This window comes from Pseudonaja textilis, chromosome 1 (assembly GCF_049901715.1).
Source record: "Pseudonaja textilis isolate UNSWEBS1 chromosome 1, rPseTex1.2, whole genome shotgun sequence".
Taxonomy (NCBI): domain Eukaryota; kingdom Metazoa; phylum Chordata; class Lepidosauria; order Squamata; family Elapidae; genus Pseudonaja; species Pseudonaja textilis.
This window is the reverse complement of record NC_141990.1, coordinates 212,937,136-212,959,309: the sequence shown is the minus strand read 5'-3', so window position 1 is coordinate 212,959,309 and position 22,174 is coordinate 212,937,136. Positions and strand designations below refer to the sequence as shown.

Here is a 22,174-nt window from a genome sequence, read left to right as displayed (position 1 = left end):
AGATGAACTCGAATTATGATGGGATAAATCAAGCTTGAAACGCTATTTTAAGAGCTTTCATTTGCAGGGCTGTTCTTTCTGCTTCTGGGAAATACTAGATTGAACTAAAAGATAAAACAGGAACATACAATTGAATTCAATTCATCCTCCACAGAAGTTGCCTCATTTTGTTCAGTGAGTTCATTCCCCCATAAGCCTGCAAACTATCGAAGTGCTCATGTTGTAAAAACACCTTGGATTGGAACAATCACCGTTTATCAGTATATTTAAAGGGAAGGGAAATAATATTTAATTGTTTAAAAACAGTGGACTATTGTGTTTTGTAGAGCTGAATTAAGTATTCTAAATTGCAAGATGTTACTTAAAGCAGTTACTGCAGTCAAAGCTGAGAAGACAGAGAGTGGCTGTACTGACTGTACTGTTCCAATGTAATACAGCAGCTTACTATTAGTCTGCTTTGGGACCTAGGAAGAACTTAAGGGGAAATATATCATTAAAAATACTAAACAAGTTCAGGATTGTTATGTAAGAAAATAAAGATTATAAAAACTTTGACACTGCTATTAGTCCTACTACGGTCAACTTTTTACTTACATTTCCAATACCATGACAATGTTAGCTTTCTCTTCAAAAGCATCTACCAACTGGACAAGTTTTGGATGGTGCAGACAGTTCATTATGCTGATTTCTTGCCTTATGTTTTCTTTATCCTTAGCTGAATATGCTTTAAAAAATTTTCCTGCCCAAACTTTTCCACTTTTTTTCTCAACAAGCCGGAAAACTTGTCCAAATTTACCTCTGAAAAATATAGAAAAAAAATCCCAATGAAATGAAAATATGTAACACAGGAAAACATGCTTTCTGGATGCCCCAGATTCTAGGGTTTAAGATGATTAATATGGTTCTTATGCTCAGTTGACAGGTATTAGCCAGAATCAGCATGCTTGGATTCACAGGCACAGACATGAAAAGGCAAGGGTTATCGGAATGTGGAAACTGCCCTACAACAGCTCTGATTTTTTTGTACTTGCCTATATAGCACACTTTTTTTTACAATAACTAGCAACCGCTCTCCATGCCCTTGCAATACTTAATATCAGATATTTTAAAATTAGCACATCAAGTACTGAACTTGGAGTCCTTAATGTGCAAAGCACAGACTTTTCTGTTAAGCAACACAATAATTAATCTAGTAATAAAAGGATTAAAATGTAATTTGAATATGTAGGAAATTTCCCGATTACAAAAGATGTGGAAAAACAAAAAAAGTCCTTTGATCATTGAATATTCTGAGTAAACTAGAGGAGAGGAATGCTAAACAATTTATTTGTGAATTCTCTACCATGATCTTGAAATCTAGCAGATTTGTCCTTCTACAGAGAATTGACTTTTCAGAAAGAATGGAGTTGCAAATCTGATAAAATGGATTAGATTTCAACAATAGGATACATGTCAGAATATAGATGGGTGCCAACCAAGGAGATCCATTTGGACCCACTAAATCTTTCCTTTCTCTATGAATGATGAACAGTTTTTCACAATAGCTGTTTATACATTCTCTTTAATTTAAGGGAAGAGAGATTGTAACTTTATTATGGCAATAGAACTACTTATCTTAGGGTAGTATTTAAAAGTTTGCAGAGTACTTGGAGAGTTCTTGAGACAAAGAATAAGAGCCAATGTCAGGGACCTGTTTCATCTTGTCATGTTTGTCACTGGGCTAAGTCTGTTCCTAGAAAGTCAACCAACTTGTTCCAGTCTGCGCCTTCTGACATCAGAAATACATTACTGATCTTCCCTCTGTACAAGGCTACACAAGAATTACAGTAGTGGTGGATTTATTTACAAAGATGGCTTATTTTATTCCTTGCAAGGGCCATTTATTGGATGTGGAAACAGCACTTTTAGATCATGTTTTTAGATACAGACCATGCTTTTAGGTGCAGGAATTAATTAATTGTGTGATCTCAGATTGCGGGTCTCAATTTATATCTAAGTTTTGGAAGTTTCTACCACTTGTTGCTGTAGACATTTAAGAATCATTTGTCATCTTCAAACCGTCCAGTCTCTAATGAGTTGATAATGAGCCAAATATTAGAAAAACACTTGAGGTTTTTTATCAACAGGACAATTGGATTGAATTGTTACCTCAATTGATTGTAACAATTGAGTGCATTTCTCCATATGTATATGTGTCTTTCAGGAAACCTAAATCTAAGTAGCTAACCCAGTATACACTGTACAGCAGGAGAAACTTTCCAGTGCCATTTGATGTTGTACAGCAAGATTTGTCTTTTGGGTAGGTGAAAGGTTTGGGTAGGTGTTACGGTTTATGTAATAAGTGCCAATCACACTGTCATTAGTGTGAACCAGTGAATATATTCTCTGTTTCTCCAAAAGCTGAACTGTCACTGGCAGTTGCCAAAATGATCTCTTCTATATTTAGCTTCAGATCAATTCCATAAAGTTAAACCAATTGATTGGTAAATGAGGAAGACAGAATGTTTTTTTTTAATTCTTGTTGATATCTGGGAAATCTATGCCTTCCTACATCACAAACTGTAGCTTAATTTTTTAAAAATAGTATCAATAAAAAATAACCCATACCGATATCTTTCACATCATAATGAAAAATTGTCCATTTGGCAATATAGGAAACAAACCTTATGGCAGCAAGGTTGTAGAATCTATCTGATTAAAAAGCTAATTACTGAAACAGACCAAAAGGTCCAATTTTATTGTTCCCAATTAACTGTAAAATTATTATCATTTGATGACTGCAAATATTAAGATGACACACTCATTTGGTAGAAAATTATTTGAGTATGAATAAGAAATAAGATATACCTTAGAGACTCACTTAACATGCATTTAAAATAGAATAGCACTGACAATAGATTTTTAATGAGTCAATGTACTAAAAAGGGAAAACACATTGTTATACTTACGATCCCAATCTTTCTTCAACATGGTAGAATTCTGAAACTTTTTGTTCTGTATTGATAGATACTGTCCGATAATCAATTTCTGTTTCTTTCTCTTCTACAATTTAGTACAAAAATATTTAATTACAAAAAATTCCCTTATATACTATAAATCCCATATTTTGCATTAGTCAAGGTCTTACCATCATCAGATCCTTCAGCTTCTTCTTCTTCTTCTTTAGGGCCTAAAAAAACAGACATATATGTATATATATGCCACTTAAGAGTCATAATCCACCTTGTCTACTTCCCTGTTTTATTTCAAATGCCTTGTGACTCCTTTCTGGAATAAGGCACTTATGCACACTGAACTTGTTCTGAAGTTTGGAGGTATACAATATTGTTGAACTGCTTTTCTATGTATTGTGATCTGTCCAATGACCAATCCATGAACATTTTCATGGTTGACAATATGCTGGAAATACTGAAAGGAAAAATTCTAACTCCTGATCATTTAATGGGAACACCTAACTCCTGGCTATTGTTGGCAATATAATTTGAATTCTTATTTCATCAGATTTGTAAGCTTGATCTTTTTTCTCCCAATATATGCTTTGCAAATAGGTTCCCAAACTGAATTTTCCTTCTCCCTCATCTTACAAATTTATGTTGTTTTACCAAAATAAAATATATATATTAATGCAAGATATATTCTTTTCCTTATATTATTCCTCCACTCCAAGCAGAGACATTGTATAGCAGCTTTACTAACAACATATTATTTGTTTACTTTTTTTTAGAAGAAAGCTTTTGGGTTAACTTTCTATAAGCACTTTTGCACATGGTATTTGTTTTTAAAAAATTAGCTTCGTTATTGCAACTCTCATCCTATTTATATCTCTTAAGATACCATTTATGGGAAAGAGCTACAGTACAGTAATAGAATAGTGTGATTTGTATGCAGGTTAGCAGTCACCAGTTATGAGGATCAGATGGCTATTCATGAGAAAGCTTCTGTTTGGGACAGTCAGAGCAGACAGTAATTATCTGATCTCGCTTAAGACAGTATCTTGTGAAACTACAGACCGAAAATAAGCTTTCCAAATTCTTTTATGAGGTTTATAAATTAATATTTGGTATTTATTTTAATAAATGTTATAAATATAAAATTGTCACTATCATGTAGAGGACACCTGAAGACCTTCCACTGCTCCAAAACTTCTTTTATTGCCAGGCATGATCAATCTTCATGCCATTTGCACATATCTGGCAGTAAACCTGGAGTCTTAGCCTCACTTTTGAATGCAGGAACTAGTAAATGCTACACCATCAGTATCTTCTGAATGTTCCAATGTTAATGTAATACATTCTAAATAAAACTTGTATCTTGTATCTGAATGTTTATTTTATTTCATTATTACAGATTGTTGTGCTGAAGCAGAGCTATAATGCATGGCCTCCAAAGAAGGCTGGATTCAGATTAAACACATGCCTCAGGCTTGCATACAAAGTATAATCACATTTATTATATTTCCTTTTATAACTTAAAAAGTTCACAATGTTTTTTTCCACTGACAGGGTTGTGGGGAGGTTGCAGCACAGAAGAATCTTTCCTCTATATGGACCGTTCTTTAAAACAGTTGTTTTCCAGTTTTCCATTGCTTTCTTTCTTGAAATGACAGTATCAATCATAAATGCATTTGAGTATGATTGAAATTTCCTGGAAAAGATGAAACCTGCACAAAAAATTTCTTCTGTGAAAAGTATTTTATGGCAAAGGACTGACGTTTTCAACGTGCAATTGATGAGGAACTTCATAATGAAATGAGAGATCAGAAGTTTTTTCTTCATGTTTTCAATGATCCTTCCTCTTCATGATTGATTTTGTTTTGCTGCACATTTACAATGTAATCTTACATAGGTAAAGCATTAAAGGAGCTACTTTAATCCTATGAACCAATCAAATGATGCCAAGGTTATCTAAAAGCTAGATACCTGCTGTGGAATATAAGCTTTGGAAATATTTCTTGTTCTATTCACCTTAAGCAGTAAAATCCTGTTGGGCTTAAGAAGTTGTGTTGTTTGTCATTAATTTTAATGAAATTTTCACCTTTTAGTAGAATAGAATAGAACAGAGTTGAAAGGGACCTTGGAGGTCTTTTAGTCCAACCCCCTGCTTAGGCAGGAAACCCTACACCACTTCAGATAAATGGTTATCCAACATCTTTTTAAAAACTTCCAGAGTTGGAGCATTCACAACTTCTGGAGGCAAGTTGTTCTAACTGTCAGGAAATTTCTCCTTAGTTCTAAGTTGCTTCTCTCCTTCATTAGTTTCTACCCATTGCTTCTTGTCCTGCCCTCAGGTGCTTTGGATAATAGTTTGACTCCCTCTTCTTTGTGGCAGCGCTTGAGATATCGGAACACTGCTATCGTGTCACCACCCCTAGTCCTTCTTTTCATTAGACTAGACATACACAGTTCCTGCAACTGTTCTTTATATGTTTCAGTCTTTAGTCCCCTAATCATCTTTGTTGCTCTTCTCTGCACTCTTTCTAGAGTCTCAACATCTTTTTTACATTATAGCGACCAAAACTGAATGGAGTATTACCACTGGCCTTACCAAAGCATTATAAAGTGGTATTAACACTTCACGATTCTATCCCTCTGTTTGTTTATGCAGCCTAGAACTGTGTTGGCTTTTTTGACAGCTGCTGCACACTGCTGGCTCATATTTAAATGGTTGTCCACTAGGATTCCAAGATCCCCCTCACAGCTACTACTATTAAGCAAGGTACCACATATACTGTACCTGTGCATTTGATTTTTCTTCCCTAAATATAGAACCTTACTTTTTTCTCCATTGAATTTCATTTTGTTAGATAGTACCCAATGTTCAAGTCTGTCAAGATCCTTCTGTATCTTAAGCCTATCTTCCGGAGTGTTGGCTATTCCTGCTAGCTTGGTATCGTCTGCAAATTTGATGAGTTCCCCATCTATCCCTTTGTCTGAGTCATTGATGAAGATGTTGAATAGTACTGGGCCTAAGACAAAGCCTTGAGATACTCCACTGCATACTTCCTTCCATGTAGATGCAGTTCCATTGAGGACTATGCATTGAGGCAGTTGGTCAGCCAGTAACAAAATCCATCTGGTGGTGATGCTGTCTAACCCATATTTTTCTACTTTATTTAATAGTAGGCTATGGTCTACTTTATCAAATAACTTACCAAAATCCAAGTAAATTATATCGCAGCATTCCTCTGGTCCACTAATTTTGTCACTTTGTCAAAGAATGCAATAAGATTAGTCTGTCATGATCTGTTTTTAACAAACCCATGTTGGCTTTTGGTTATTACTTTGGATTGGATTGGATACTTTGGATTACTATTATTGGATTGTACATGGGGCTTTTTGCTCCAGTGTGTGATGGTTTTATTCCATCATATATTGACCAGGTAAGCAGGAGTATTATTTATAATAAACATAAAAGCAAAAACATTTTGTGATTATCTTTTTCCTCTGTCCTGTGCTAGATTGTTTTCTAAATAAACAGTCTTTTGAAAACAATCTACTTTCAAGTTTTGGAGAGTCAGACTTCATATACAGAATTATATTTTCAACTAAACTGCAATACCTTGTTCTCAAAAACAGCTATTATCTGTCAATTCTTTGTTGATGTACATATAAGGAAATGGCACAGTCTGTACCACATCCTGGTCATGATAATCTAAAAATACTGTACTGTAATTCATAAGCCTCCCTCCATCCCAAGATCACAAAGCAGTCCTTTTTGAAAGATGTACATACCCCTTTCCATTAATAACTTAAAATATTTTATGCTTATTGTGTCAGTTACCATATAAAAGACCTGCAAAGTAATTCAGAACAGCATTTTAGAGATGGGAATTCAAGTTGTAAGGAAGAGTGGTTTATTGTTATAAGATGCCTTATGGGCAACTGCTCCATAAAACTCAGATTTGTCTTTGCCAAATATTAAAGGGAAAACAATATAACCTACTATTTAAGTATAGTTTACTAACGCCAAGCTATCTAATAACTCATAGCCAGACTAATGTTTAAATAATGAATTACGAGGAAGAAAGTGATTAACTGAATTTTTGCACTCTAACAGCAAAACTCTTTTACTTTGCTGAATTTAAAGTAGAAAGATAGCAACAAAGATTCAACTATAATTCATAAGACTAAAGCAAATATATCTTTCCTAAGACAATAACACTCATTTCCAAATACCAGTATTCATTATCAAACCAAAAAGTTTGGATCTTGTAACTAACTGGATCATATTGAGATACAAATAGATAAAACCTCTACTTTATGATTTTATTGCATTTAGAAGTACACAATTCCTAAGTGACTCTGGGCAGTTTATGTCTTAAAAGAAACAATAAAATGAACGAAAAAAACTTCATACTTCTGAAAAAAAAACAACCTACCTCATCAAAAAAGCCAAAACCAAACAGAGGGTCAACAACCACTCTAACTCCAAGCTGAGTCAGGTTTTTGAAAGAATTACAAATCAATTGTAGGGTGGGAGCCACATGGATTTCAGATGTGAGGGATGCTCTTCCAGAAGGCTTTCATGTGTGTTCACATAACCCACCCTCACCCCCCCCCCCCCCCCCCCCCCCCCCCCCCCCCCCCCCCCCCCCCCCCCCCCCCCCCCCCCCCCCCCCCCCCCCCCCCCCCCTCCCCCCCCCCCCCCCCCCCCCCCCCCCCCCCCCCCCCCCCCCCCCCCCCCCCCCCCCCCCCCCCCCCCCCCCCTCACTTCTTTTTGTGTAAAGGGATTGGATGCACTTCTAGTAACTAGCATTCCTGTGATACAGAAATATTTCAAAGCATAATCCCTTGTAGTACTTACCTTCTTCTTTCTTTCCTACTTTTACTAGCTCAGATTCATGACTTGGCTCACTTATCCCATACACATTAGCAGCTCGCACCCTGAATTTGTACTCCCGGTCAGCTAGAAGATCATGGACATTGTATGAAGTGCTGCGGCAAGTGGTGAGATCTGTCCATTTCTTGTCCACTGTGTCCCATATTTCCACACTGTAGGATTGCACTGCACTCCCACCATCATACGAAGAGCCATACCATGAAAGGGTGAGGGAAGAACTCCGAATATCAGATGCACAGGGGGTTCCTGCTGGAGGATCGGGCTTATCTGCAGATAGGGAAATGTATATGCAATGTATTATTACTGCTGTTGTTATTGGTTACTTGTTGAACTTATTTTCTGCCTATCTTTCTGTGGGGCTACTCTAGGTGGCTTACAATAATAAAAAAAGAAAAGGGAAAGGAGTGTGAATAGAATTAAAATAATAGAACAATAAAATACAAAATGAAAAAGAGAATACAACAAGAATACATCAATATGATAATCAAAAACAATCATTACCTCAGCAAATCCACTTTCTTATTTCTCATACAGAGGAAAGGGTAAGCTTGAAGTAAATTTGAAAAATTTAGTTTTTCTCAAGAGAGCAAGTCACACTTTAAGACTTTACCTACATAGTGTGGGACACAAACTTGTTAGATTTGAAGAATCCTAGAGCGTTTCTGTAATCCTGCACTCATAACTTACTTAAATCATGGATTCAACAATGATATTTTATACTCAACACTCCTTACCTTTCATTTATCATTCTTATTTAGAAGACAGTAAGAGACAGAAGTGATTTGTCAGCAGGCGAGTCTTTGGTCATGCAATTATTATCCATCGTAGTACTTTATGCTACATGCCAGAATCAAATCATTTTTGGTCAAGATACTGAACTGATATAAATCAGCATATTAAGGTCTGTGTTTCATGTGGGGCTGTGCTACCTCTGATATTTGCATGCGGGGAAAAAATCTATGCTACATTAATACACATTTAGTAAATCACACATTCACAGCACACATACACATATGGTTTCCTGCCATAGTGCCACACCCTAAAATGAAGGTAAGCATTTTCTTGTCCAGAGATAACAGAATCTTTCATACTTTCTCTGACGGATGAACAGATATTAACACAATTAATACAATTAAAACCAATAGAGTGTATTGAAAATTAATGATTTGGCTCTATAGCAGGCCTTTCAAATACTTTGAATTTGTTAAGGCTTTCATAGACTCTTTAAATCTCTCTAAACAGCTCATTTATTTTCTAGAGTACAAACTTAAAAATGGTTTTAGGTAAGTATTAGATGCAATAGCCACAAATGATAGATAACATTTTGTACTTAATGCATTAATTGTATTTGGATCCCTTCTTTCCAACTTCCCTTTTAAAAGTTGCAAGTAGTTTAAGGTTAAGAATTTTCTATACAGACTATTTAAGGCCCAGAATCAGATACATTATTATCCTAGTTGCTATATCTATCTATCTATCTATCTATCTATCTATCTATCTATCTATCTATCTATCTATCTATCTATCTATCTATCTACCTACCTACCTATCTCTATCTGTATGTGTATGTATATGCATATGCATATGCATATGTATATAATAAAAAGCTAGCCATAATTTAAAATAAAAATTCAGTTTCTAAGAGTGAAGATTAAAGTTTGGAACCCAGCACAATATATAACTGTAAAACTAAATCAATTTAAAAGAAACATAAATCTTCTGTTACTTGTATAGGTGTACTAACAGCAAAAGAGCAAACCATTTTTCAGTCCTAAAAAATTAGGGCTGAATTTTTCAAGGAACTGAATAAAATGCTTCCATACATAAAAGCTATGTTACTGAACAGTGCAATCCTAAATATATTTACTAAGCTAATATAACCAATAGTAATAATGTAAGTTAGAATTGCTAGGTCAAGACTCATTGTTCCTTATGCTACATACTATAACAGGCTACAAAACCATCATTCCCTAATTTATGGCCCATATTGGAAAAGTTGGACGAAGACAATAAGGTGCAGATGCCATGGGGTAGGGTAAGCAAGAGGAACCCTAACAATGGCTACCACCAAAGGCAGCCTCCAAACTGAGAAGCATCATGCCTTGAAAACATATGTTGAGAGAGACAAAGACAAGGTTTTGACTTCTAATGGGCTTGCCAGCTTCCCAGAAGAACTGGTTGACTGCTCTGGGAAACAAGATGCTCTATTTGTTGAAACATCAACTAGAATCACTGCAAAGCTCTATTTTTAATGAATGGACTTTAAATACTACTAACTTCAATGGAATCTGTTTTCAAGCATCTATATTTGGCTGCAGCTTTATGGCAAATGCTATTAATTGATATCAAAATTAATGGATTGTGTTCATGTTTATTCAGTAGGGGAGAAAAAGATTGGATATAAGAAGTGATATTTATGAATGGGCTCTGTGTGTTACTGTGTATGAATGTTAAAACTTTCTTAAGGCATGGAAGAAATCATTACAGCTGGAAATATTGCAGATAAATACTGGTAGATTTATGTTTGGTACAATTATGTCATATTCATTGTGTAGTGTTAGTGAATACCCATTACTGGGTCTCTCCCTTGTGTTTTGAAAACATGGATGTTTTCTTTCCCTCTTGGCAGGTCTGATTAGCTGTAGTAGTAGCGTTCACAAGTAATGTTTCGGTTTTTATTTAAGAAGTTCTTTAGTGTTTAATCTTCAAGTGTCAATATGTTATTACTTTTAATTTTTTGTGCAGTATAAGCAGTATTAGAAAGCATTTGGAAAAGAAAAAATGCAGAGTAAATTTCTCTCTCCACAAATTTGTGTTTAATTTGCCAGCAATAATAATTTTTGTACTATTATTATTATTATTATTAAATTTATCAGCATTATAATGACATTGAGTAGCATGAAAAAGCATTTGATAAAGTGACTAAATTAGTGGATCAAGGAAATGCTGGTGATATAGTACATTTAGATTTCAGTAAATCATTTGGTAAAATAAATCTCAGCCTGTTTCTTTGTAAGACAGAACAATGTGGGATAGGCAATACCACCATCTGATAGATAATTGTAGTGGGCTGACCAAACAGATTCAGCATATGGCTGTCAATGGAACTATATCTACATGGAAGAAAGCATGCAGTGGAGTACCTCAAGGTTCTATCTTAGGCAAAACATCTTTCAACATCTTCATAAATGACCTAGATAAGATAAACAAAGAGGTGCTCAGCAAATTTGCAAATGACACCAAGCTGGGGGGAACTGCTAACACTCAAGATTTAGAAGACTCTTGACACACTTAAGCATTGGGCCCTATTCAACAAGATACAATTCTGCACTTAGGTAGGAAAAACCAAATGCACAGGTACAGAACAGTTAGAACCTGGCTCAACAGTAGTGCTTGAGAGAGCGATTTAAGAGTCTTGGTGGACCACTGCTCAAATATGAATCAGGTGCCAAAAAAGCCAGTGCATCAAGGTTGTATCAACAACATTCCCTATTGATGCTGCTTGTCAGAAAGTCACAAAAAGTGATCACATGACCTCAGAACAGTGCAACTGTCATAATTATGAGACAATGGTCAAGCTTCTGAATTTGGATCACATGATGCTGTAACAGTAATAAGCCTGAAAATGGTTATAATTCATTTTTTTCAATGCTTCAAATGGTAACTGAATGAACTGTCGTAAGTTGAAGACTACCTGTATTTGTTATACAAGCTTGTTCTGGATCACATTGTTTCTAAAAAATGAGCACAAATATTTCTATGCATGCTGAAAATTTATATATGTAGCCATATATACCTGCACATAATTATTCTCAGAATTTGACAGCAGAAGTCAACGGTAGAATGTAACTTGTTTTAGTTCCCTGCAACCAGGTCACCAATTACAGCACTTTAATTTTTTTCTCATGAGCAAGTAAAGAAAAAATTACAAGAACATACATGGACATAACTGAAATAGGAATATCTAAGCCCTTCTTTCTAAGGATCTAATAGATTTATTCTGTCTATCCTATGAATGGTCAGTAATTACTACATTCCGTTGCTTCCAGGATGATATCGAATTATGTTTACATGAATTCTACAGCCTTCCAAACTCTTAACTGATTCATCTCCTTGGAAGTACAAGAGCTAGTTTTGCTATGCCATCTCTCATTCTATGTAATTACAGCCTGTGTATTTTTATTGTCACTTATGCATTTATTTCTATTTATATCCCACATTTTTGCCCATAGGAACACAATGTCCCATTATAGAAGCAGGGTGCACCCAGGGTAGACGAGTAAAACCTGGGCCCAGACAAAAATGCTGTATTAATTTTAGTCTACTAAGCATTGGAAATATTTAAAATATTGCCAGTAATTTCAACAATTTAAAACAGACACCATGGCCTGGAAAGGTTAAGCAAACATTCACACTGGACTTCACACTTAGATGCTCATATCATGCCAATCCTATGCTTCTTAAATTTCATTTTTCTAAATAAGCATTCCCATGCTTTCACAATCAGTCATAATTAATTTTCTGTGGTGGTTTCTGAGATACAGCCAGAGTATGAAACAGAAGGGACCAACAATTGAGCTTATCCAGCAGTTTTAAAATTAGTTGTGTTTATTTGGTTCATTTCTATATTCATAAAGGATGTAGTATGGCCTAACAAGCGTGTAGGAGGACAATTATGAGTGCATCTTATCACTGAAATCTTGAATTACATCAGGAAGAAGAGTAAGCTTCAAAGCTTCAATATGCTGGCTTTTAGATATTAATATTACAACAAGCAGTGGCACATGACTAATATTGCAAAACTGGTGTATTTAACTTTATTAAAACTGGTTCAAATAAATGGAAATGCTGCTCATTGGGCTATTATAGGGGAGGCTGAGATCTTTGAGAAAATCCCTTTTGTCATAATTAAAATGTGTGAGGGGGGCTGCTTTCAGATTTTGAAATGCTTTGCCAAGGATGCTCACACAAGCCTCCTTTCTTTTATTTTTTAATCAGTTTGAAAAATATTGTTATTAAGGCAAGTCTCTGTTATCTAAGATAATTTGCTAGGTGGTGCTGTTTGTGTTGTAATTGTGTTTTCAATAATGTTTTCATTATCCTTGAAACAGTAAGAGCTTTTTAAAAAGTAATTGATCTTTTTGTCAAAATCTTGAACACCAATTGCTGGTGTAAAGGCAAACATAAATAAAATAAAAATCAAATAACTCTGGGTGGACAATAGTAATATGGGATGTGGGTTCTTCCTTGTGCACATTCTCAAAATCAGTTATCCAGAGGCATTAGCATTCATTTCAAAATTCTAGCTTCACAATTCCAACAGTTTACTCACAGACTGTTCTCCATTCAGGATGGAAGCAGCTTCTCAAGAAAGTTCTCTTTAGATACCTTAGCTCCTTTTTGAGTGATCATATTACCATTCCACACCATTATTAGCTATTGAGAAACTTGCCAGCCAGATAGAGAGCAGGCATAAAGCAACAATTAATTCTTTTCCATGGGCTCGTCTGTTTAGCCAGAGAAGGTATTTAATATACTGCTAAAGCTGGCTGGATGATGTCCATGCCGACATTACTGGCAAAGGCTGCACTTGAGATTCATTTGTGAGAGAAAAATGAAACCATAAAAGGCCATAACTGAACTCTAAGTTACTGCTCTCAGGGCTTGGGGTCACTGTAAACGTCTCTGCTTTCATTGGAAAAAAAACATTGTGTAGCTTATATTTTCAAGGGAGGAAAGAACTGTAATTTAAAGGCATTATTCTACAATATATAGATGTTAATGAATTCTATTTTTAGAAAAAAAAATGGATTTAGACAAGAAATGGGTAAGTTTTATTTAAAAAAATCTTCATGTAGTCATTAAGTTCCATAATAAACAGAACTTTCTCATAAAACTATCTTTTTCAACACTGAAGCTACAGTGAACTTTAATTCTCTATGAGAGCTTCTTTGCTTCCTAAAAGGTGTCAGTTGAGTAGACAAATTATCTAATGTGGTATCTTTGATTATGTTATTTTACAACACTTTCTCTAGTTAAATCTTATAGCTAAAATAAATAATTATTGAATGACAATACTGAATTCCGATGATTTCTTATGCATTTATGAAAATCTTGGAAAGTGTCTTTTCATCTTCATACATTACTATATAACTTGCTGTGATAATATTTAGAAAATTTTAAACACTGAATTATATAATGTTTCCAATTTTTTCTGCAAAGTTGAGAGACTTTCATCAAGGCTCATAAAGATAAAAAAGTATAAGTAAGATGAGCTACATACTGGGTAATTAAAAAAAACCAAACCTCAATGTAAAAAAATGCATTGTTTTTGCAAATAATGTTAGTATTACAACCATGAAATAGATAGTGGCAGCTATATTAATAAATTTTGGAAAGGAAGGTTTCTAAAATCTTTTATTGACTCCTTTGAAGTTACCATCTCCAAGCCAAAAATTCCTGAAAATTTAACGTACTTCCAATATTTTGTAAATTTACACATGTCTTTATGCTATCAGATAACAAGGATCAAACTTTATGAATTTAAGATTAATATTTTTCCAGGGAAACATTTTTTTAACTTGAGTAAAAGGTGTCAATTTCCAAATTTATCGGACAAACAATTTGCTTTTCTCTTAAACAATCTAAATCACTCAATATTTATGTTTTGTTTCTCTGTCTTTGTAGTTCTTTCATATGTAACCTGGAATATCCCAACTCTACTATTTTACTTGCTGATTTTTCCATCAATACATTTTTTTGGATCTGGAATAGCCTGAAATATGCTCAACTATAGGGAACAAAAAGAGGAAGTTATCCAATACCTTTAGTCAATCAATCAAATCATCTAGCTTAGTAAAGCTACACACTTCTTTCAATTTCACATTTGAAAAGAAAAGATCATCATAACTCACACCAATGGTTATTATAAACAGGCATTTTATAGCTTGTACTACCTGAAATTTAACTATTTTGACAGCTCATGCTAATTTTCCCAGTACAATAATAAAAAACCTTCCTGCATCAACCTGACCTAGCTAAGAAAATATATTCTACCATAAATTATAGCCATGTTTAAAATGATAGTAGATGGTTGTTGGAAATAACAGATACAAATTTACACATTCTTATTAAAGAGATACAGATATAACAGAGAATTGTTGCTAAGGAAAATAATGCTATCTGTTGCTGTGCTTCTGGCTAAACGTCCGCCCTCAATGGCTTAAATATCTTGGCATCCTCATGAAAGGTGTTCCTCAACATCTCATACCTTCTTGGATACCCTGTGCAAAATGAGAATGGTGATTCCCCTTTTGCTATCTGGGCATTCTCAGCCAACAGCATTGCACACCATTCTAGCTATGAACAAGATCCTGACACAGGGATAGTCCTGTCAGTCAAGGCAAAGAAGTGCAGAAATAAACAGTGTAGTAGTTGGGCTTCCATTAATCCTGTTTTTTGTCATAGCATTAGCTGCTCACATTATATTTATCATTGTGGGAGAGCCAAATACAGGAGATTGCTATGTTAAATCTTTCTATGGTACACTTCTCAAGACAAATAAAATTACTAAGGGAGGTCGAGTAACATATAGGTGGCCTAGGAAAAAACACGACATTTTTGGAGTGGAATGTGGGATACAAAATAGATGAGGTGACTTGAAGGTCAGGCTTTAGGTTTGGGGTTTTCCATTCTGATATGTCAGTTATAGCACTTGCACTTTAATCTGCTTCTAATAACAAAATAGTGCAAAGTTTTGATCATAGAAATCATGATCAGAAAGAACCCCAAGAAACAAAAGGGCCTCTGAGGTCATAGTGCTCCTGAATTTACAGGTTGTTCATTTCTGTTCTTGAACAGGAATACTTCACTGAAGGTGTTCTCATTCATGTTTACTCAGTGCAGGAGGAAACTATTCAAAGTGAATTGAGGGAAGACTGCCCAGAACAGAAGCTACTGTTAAAGACAGTAGAAAGAAAGATGAAAATGAAAGTGCAAACCTACTGCTGCTGAAAAGCATGGGTGTTTTTGAGAATTGGATCAGTACTAAAACATTATAATAGCAGCCTTGGTTCATCATTCACACTAAAAGCAGGTTGGAACAAACCTTTAACAACCTTACAGAAGTTAAATCTAGTTAATATCAGGACAATTTCATTCTACAATCTCAATCTGTATATAGACAGTAGAAGACAGTACTCCAACTTCTTATTGAAACAATTCTTCTTATTTGTTATATATTAATAATTTCCCTTTGAATTAGTATTGCTTTTTAAAGTTAATTTATTTTACAACATCTAATTATATAGCTAATTATCTATAATTAGACAAATAGCTCAAGTACTCCAAATGAAAATACAACCTGATTCTAGAAACATGAAAAACAAAAATAAAACCAACATTTTTTGTACTTACCTACAACTGTAAGGTTAACTTGGGCTTGCTTACTACCCAGCTTGTTTTCCACTACTAAAGTATAACATCCACAATGTTCCTGCTTTGTTGAGGAGATGGTCAGCATACTGCTATTCTCAGCATTCTCAATTTTGATGTGTTCATTTTCTTGGAGCTGCCAAATTAAAACAGGTAGATTAATATAGATATTCTAAAATAAACTACGATTTCATAGGATAAATACACCAATATTAATAGGAAATGATAAAAGAAGTGTGTTTGGCTGATTATAATATTCTGTCTTTTCTTGAGATCACCCCTGTATATACTCTCATGTGATATTAATCTCATTTTTAGTCAAGAAAAGCCTTAGAGAAGATATTCCTATCCCACTGATAGACTTGACTTTCAACCCAATCTCATCTAAGAATGCTTAGAATGAAGAAATTATGAACATCTCACCCAATACAATCAAACTTTAAATTTAAAATTGCACCTTTGGCGGGAAAGAGAGAAAATGAAATTTGATTTTGTGTTTTAACAATTAAAGTGAATTATTAATATAGAAATGACTAGTAGTTACTATTTTGTATAACTAAAAAGTTGATACTGTAACTTTATTATGTTTCTTACTGCACCAAAAATTGTCTGAAGTTACTGCTTGTTTCTTTTATTTCTTTTTCCTCTCCCCTCACTTTATCTCCTCTATCCCCTTTCTTTTCCCCTTTTTTCTATCACTTTTATTTCTATTTGCATTTTATATTAAGAAAACACTTTTAATAAAAATATGTTTTTAAAAATTAAAGCTATGACATAGGGGATTTTTTTTTTGCTGTCAAAGTAAGCCACATCCTTAACCAAAAGTTGTTAATAGTCCTAATCATAAATTTTCTTGGAGACAATCAAATAAATATTGCTTTCCTTTGATAGTAGTTCTACCATTTGGATTTGCTTCAGTATTACATTTTTAACCTAATTAATTATACTCAGCAAGAGCAAGTGGCTGTAAGTACAAACAATGTATTAAATAATATTTAATATTAAATGCTAGAAAGGCAGTTTTAAATTGCATACACATAAAATTAATGCTAACATTTAATACTTTGCTCATTTCAATATTCTGATTTTTAACCAAATTACAAAAAGATATTCAACCAGTCCTTAAAAGATTTATTGTGGATTTTATTACTTCATTTCTTTTACTAGATTAACATTAACAGAAGAACTTGGAGCATTTACATTTGTTTGTCTTCTAACTTTGGAATTATCTAGTGAGAATTCCATATCTACTTATATGCACACAGGCTTCTTTCCAGTAGTTACTGAAATCACACTAGAGACTAAGAAACATATTGGGAAGAGGCATCATTGGCAGCTTACACAAGTAGCATTTACTTCATCCATTACCTCCCAAGTAGCATTTTGAAAATAAGCTCTTGAGTTTTCCCAGTTGGAACTGTTGGTCTTCCCAAATCTTACTCTGGATTCCATTACTTTAGATTGGGAAATATCAGTGAGAAATTGATATGCATAAATTGGAGTCAGTAAAAATATTATTTAATTATAAGCATATAAAGAAAAGCACAGATTATTCTAGATGTGAAAATACTTGGGTCAATGACTTTTATGTCATTCCATTAATTTCCTGTTAGAGAATAGTTTTTCCAGTTCATCTGTAGAGTTTTATAAGAAGTAAAGGCTATTTAGTTTGGCTTTTCTTTCCATAATTTTTGAGATTTTTAAAAAAAAATCATGAACATTGTAAATCGTGTATTGGTTAAACACTAAGTTGATCCTACAGAATAAGTCGTATATTCATAATTATTGTCGGAGAAGACAGTATTTTCTATTTGCATTGTTTTGTCTTTTCTTCAAGTCCCTTCATTTCTTTTATTAGTGCTCAACAAGTGCTCCAGATATGGAATCCAGATGTTCCATGTAACCAAAGAACTAAATACCCATATTAGCAGTATTTCATTTGCAATTGTGCATTAATACAATTCCTGTAGTAGGGATCTTCTGATCAATGAAAATAATAATAATGGTGTGGTATGATGGTACTGCCAAAACTGGAAATCCTTGAAAAAGATATTGATTTTAAAAAAACATTCAACATTGCAAGTTTGGCAACAACTGTTCTGTGTTAATGTATGTAATAGTTTGATGTTATTGTGTGTCCCTGAATTGGATTTCATGATTATGCTGCAGCACATTTTCCACTACAGATGATTTTTTTAGTTGTGTGTTTTTTTCTTGTGTTATTTCAGTTAAATTCGGAAACTGTTTTGTGATACCGATATACAACTGCCAAGAGGTAGACTTAGGATGCTATGAATAGAGTCTCTGTTGTCCTTGGCTTTCCTGGATTTTTTTTAGTCCACCAAAACAATTCTGATCAAGCACAAGCCAAGAACCAATCAGAGATAAGCCCCTACCTGCACCAATGAGAAATCCTTTTGGCTAAAGACCAATCAAAAGTCAGGTCACCTGGTTATAAAAAATGGTAAGTTTTGCTCCGTTTCTGTGGCCTGAATCTCTGAAGATGCCAGCCAAAATTGCTAGTGAAACATCAGGAAATTATTGTCTAAACCAGTCTCTAAACATCTGAAGTTCAATATTATCTAACAGGCCATTTTACATCAGTATGATGAAGAATATAGCTTTCTTCACCTAAAGGTTATTTTAGTTTAAAAAAACCTATCTATTTCTATTAATAACCTTGGCTCTAAGGTATGGAATTGTGAATATAAAATAATGATGCATAAGCCTCAACATTCACCAAGGTTATATTTGAGTTTGGGACTTATAGCCTGAGACAATAATAAAATATCAGTAGCTGTCTTCCACTGTCTCCATAGCAGGCTAAGTTCAGACTAAGTAATATACACTGTACTCTGTGAGAAATATCAGAAGAAGTTGAGACAGGGTGCCCAGCTGTTATATATTTGGGTTAATATTATATATTTACCTCTAATAGTGTACAATACTGTCAGTTCAACTATACATTATATTTTAGAAGCAAAAATAAAAAAGGTTTTTCAATTGTTGTAAAGAGGGACAAATATTAAGCTATTTTGGATATAGCTAACTGTGTTATTTATAGTTCAATGAATATTATTTAAATAATGAGGTGATTAAAATCAGGATTGGGATATAGTAGGTCAAGAAATTTAACATTTTTTTACAGTTGTAGAGGTTTTTTTTTGTTCAACCTACATCTTGCAGCAGTGTAAAAAAATTAATCTTTCTACCAGTATATTCAATTTTCAATCCTTGAGAATGGGATTGTTGTGTCTATTTTCCTTTTTTTAAAAAATCTCATTTTTTAAAAAACTAGAAAGTATCTACATAAGGCCAGCAGCATATTTAGTGCTAAATTAATATGTCCATTTCTGTGCCCCAAAACCAGAGATAGCGCTAGCACTTACTTATATACTGCTTTACAGTGCTTTACAGCCTTCTCTAAGCAGTTTACAGAATCAGCATATTGCCCCCCAAAATTTGGGTCCTCATTTTGGCCACCTTGGAAGGATTAAAGGCTGAGTCAACTTTGACTTGCAGGCAGCTGGCAGTCAGCAGAAATAGCCTGCAGTACTGCACTCTAACCACTGTGTCACTGGGGCTTATATTAATTAATTAAACATATATCACAATGGCTTCCTTTACCACAAATGCATTCAGCTGGCTGAGGGATTTTGGCTGAGGAATTCTGGAAATTGAGATCTACATATTTTCAAATTGTCAAGGTTAAGAAACACCGGGCTAGAGAGTTATTTTTACCAGAATTTCATAGCTTTAAACCATTTTGCCCTCTCCAATGTATATTTGTTTACAAAGCAGCTTTTGGTTATTTACATACCACAAGCAAGAAATTATTTTCAATCTTGAGGAAAATTCCATAAATCTCTTTTTTTAGATTCCCTTTTCTATCATACAATTTATGATTAAAAGAATAGCAGCAACAATTCTATTACCTGCTTCCGAAATTTCATCCAAGTACATATTAAAGGTGGGGTTCCTGCTACTTTGCACAACAGCTCTACTGATTCACCAGACCTTACTTTCTGGTCTTCTGGGAACTGAACAATTTGAGGAGGAAGAGCTGATAAAAAGAGGAAACACTTTTGAGTATTTTTTTTCAGAGGTAAAAATTACAAAAATATTAAAGCGGATATATAAAATATAAACCAATTGTTTATCCAGTCCCAAAGCTAGATCTAACAAAAATAAAGGATCTGGTTTTGGTTATGATAATATAATCTTTCAACTTCTATTTAATAGTTCAATGCCTACTAGCAAAATATGTATCCAAACTAAGGAATCGGTAAACCTCTTTTGAGTTAAATTCATGAATGATCATTAGTCAAACCTCAAAGGACGGAGGAAGCTTTATAAATCTGTGCGGATAAAACAGTCCTGGAAAAGAAATCTGCCAGTGTCCTTGCCATACAATTGACCATCCAGATCTTTCTCGCTTATCCAAAGCTCACTTTGGATAGTCATGGTGAGAATGATAATCCACTATAAAATGCACTAACAACTTTGCCAGACTGTCGAAACTAACATTCTAAGCCCAGTCCAAATTCAGAGATTCTTTACAGAGGAAAAAGCATTCCAAGGTTATGCTGGCTATTCTAGCAATCATCCTATACAAAGTAAAGATGTGGAGGCTTCCTACTTCCATAGAAAGTCCTCTTGATCTTAGGATCTTTTTGGTTTAGACTTAGAGAGCGTTTTATATTCCCTGTTTCAGATTTTAGGGGAACAAATCTGTTTTAAATTATTTAAATTAACCCGGGTCTTGGAATAGTTCATTTATTCCTTTTCCAATTCTTTTAGTAGAATAATAGGATCACATGTAAACCTTTCAGCAAAATACAGGGTTTAAACATTTTCAGTAAATACATACTGTCCTGAACTACCTACTCATGGCTCGCAGTCTTTTCCATACTAATAGCAATTAGTGAGCAATTAATACCTGCTTTGGGTGGAGTTTTGGGAGCAGGTTTCTTCTTTACAGTTGCCTCACCTAGTAAGGAAAAAAAAGTGCAGCTAGTTCAGTTGTTGAATGTTGAAACTCTTACTTATCCAACAGATATTATCATATCTTATCGTAGACAACATCCGCTTATAAATTATGCTTTAAGGATGAGACACTGGTACTCTCTACCCAAGAAGAGTTTCTTAGTGGGAAATAAATGTGTACACAGGTCACTGTATGAGGTAACAAAGGTAAATTGCATAACAAAGCTTATGATGAAACTCCCAAAAGCTCTCACAGCTGTAGAAGTTCTTTATCTGGGTAGGGTTCAAGGGAAAAGTACGCTCTAACACAGAGGTGTCAAACTCAGGGCCTGTGAGCTGGATGCATCTTGTGCTGGCCCCACCCCCACCCGGTTTAACGAAGGGGGAAAAGTCCTGATACGTTACATAACGCTGCCGTGATGATGCAAGTTTGACACCCCTGCTCTAACATATCTTTTCTTATTGAGGACCTTTAAATCCACACTTTTTAACCAAAAGGTGAAGCTTATGCATATAAAACATTAAGGTTCAACACTTTCCTCAGCACATCTGCAGAAAATAGAATTTTGACCATGGCCTTGAGGCATTGATAGAAATATTTCTATCCTTTTCCCTGTGGTTTGTCTCCTGTTCAAACTAAGTGAAGGAGATATGTTTACTTTTTTTACAACACCAAACAAAAAACAAAATAGGAATTTCAGATATGGAAGTTTTCAGCTTAAGATAACAGGGAAAGATAGCATGAATTCATAGAAACTGGAGCCATGACAATAAATATTTTCAGTGTATAGTGTAATAATAAAATAAAAAAGAGAAAATTCCCCCCATAAATATTGTGCTTAAACACATTTCTACAATCAACAAATTGAGCAGGCTCACCAAAATACCCAAATTAAAAACTGAAAATTATCCTAAT

At 34.4% G+C, this 22,174-nt stretch overlaps 1 protein-coding gene across 7 annotated transcripts in view; it reads right to left on the bottom strand.

Moving 5' to 3' along the window:
- MYLK (myosin light chain kinase) overlaps positions 1-22,174 on the bottom strand; it is a 186,307-nt gene that overhangs the window by 16,358 nt on the left and 147,775 nt on the right. For all 7 annotated transcript variants that reach the window (XM_087920404.1, XM_087920403.1, XM_087920405.1 and 4 more), the window contains 7 exons: positions 21,212-21,262; positions 20,208-20,335; positions 16,255-16,408; positions 7,804-8,106; positions 3,128-3,169; positions 2,949-3,042; positions 595-798 (listed from right to left, as the gene is read on the bottom strand). In XM_087920404.1, coding sequence (XP_087776530.1) covers positions 595-798; positions 2,949-3,042; positions 3,128-3,169; positions 7,804-8,106; positions 16,255-16,408; positions 20,208-20,335; positions 21,212-21,262 — 976 coding nt within the window. The remainder of the gene's footprint in view (positions 1-594; positions 799-2,948; positions 3,043-3,127; positions 3,170-7,803; positions 8,107-16,254; positions 16,409-20,207; positions 20,336-21,211; positions 21,263-22,174) is intronic.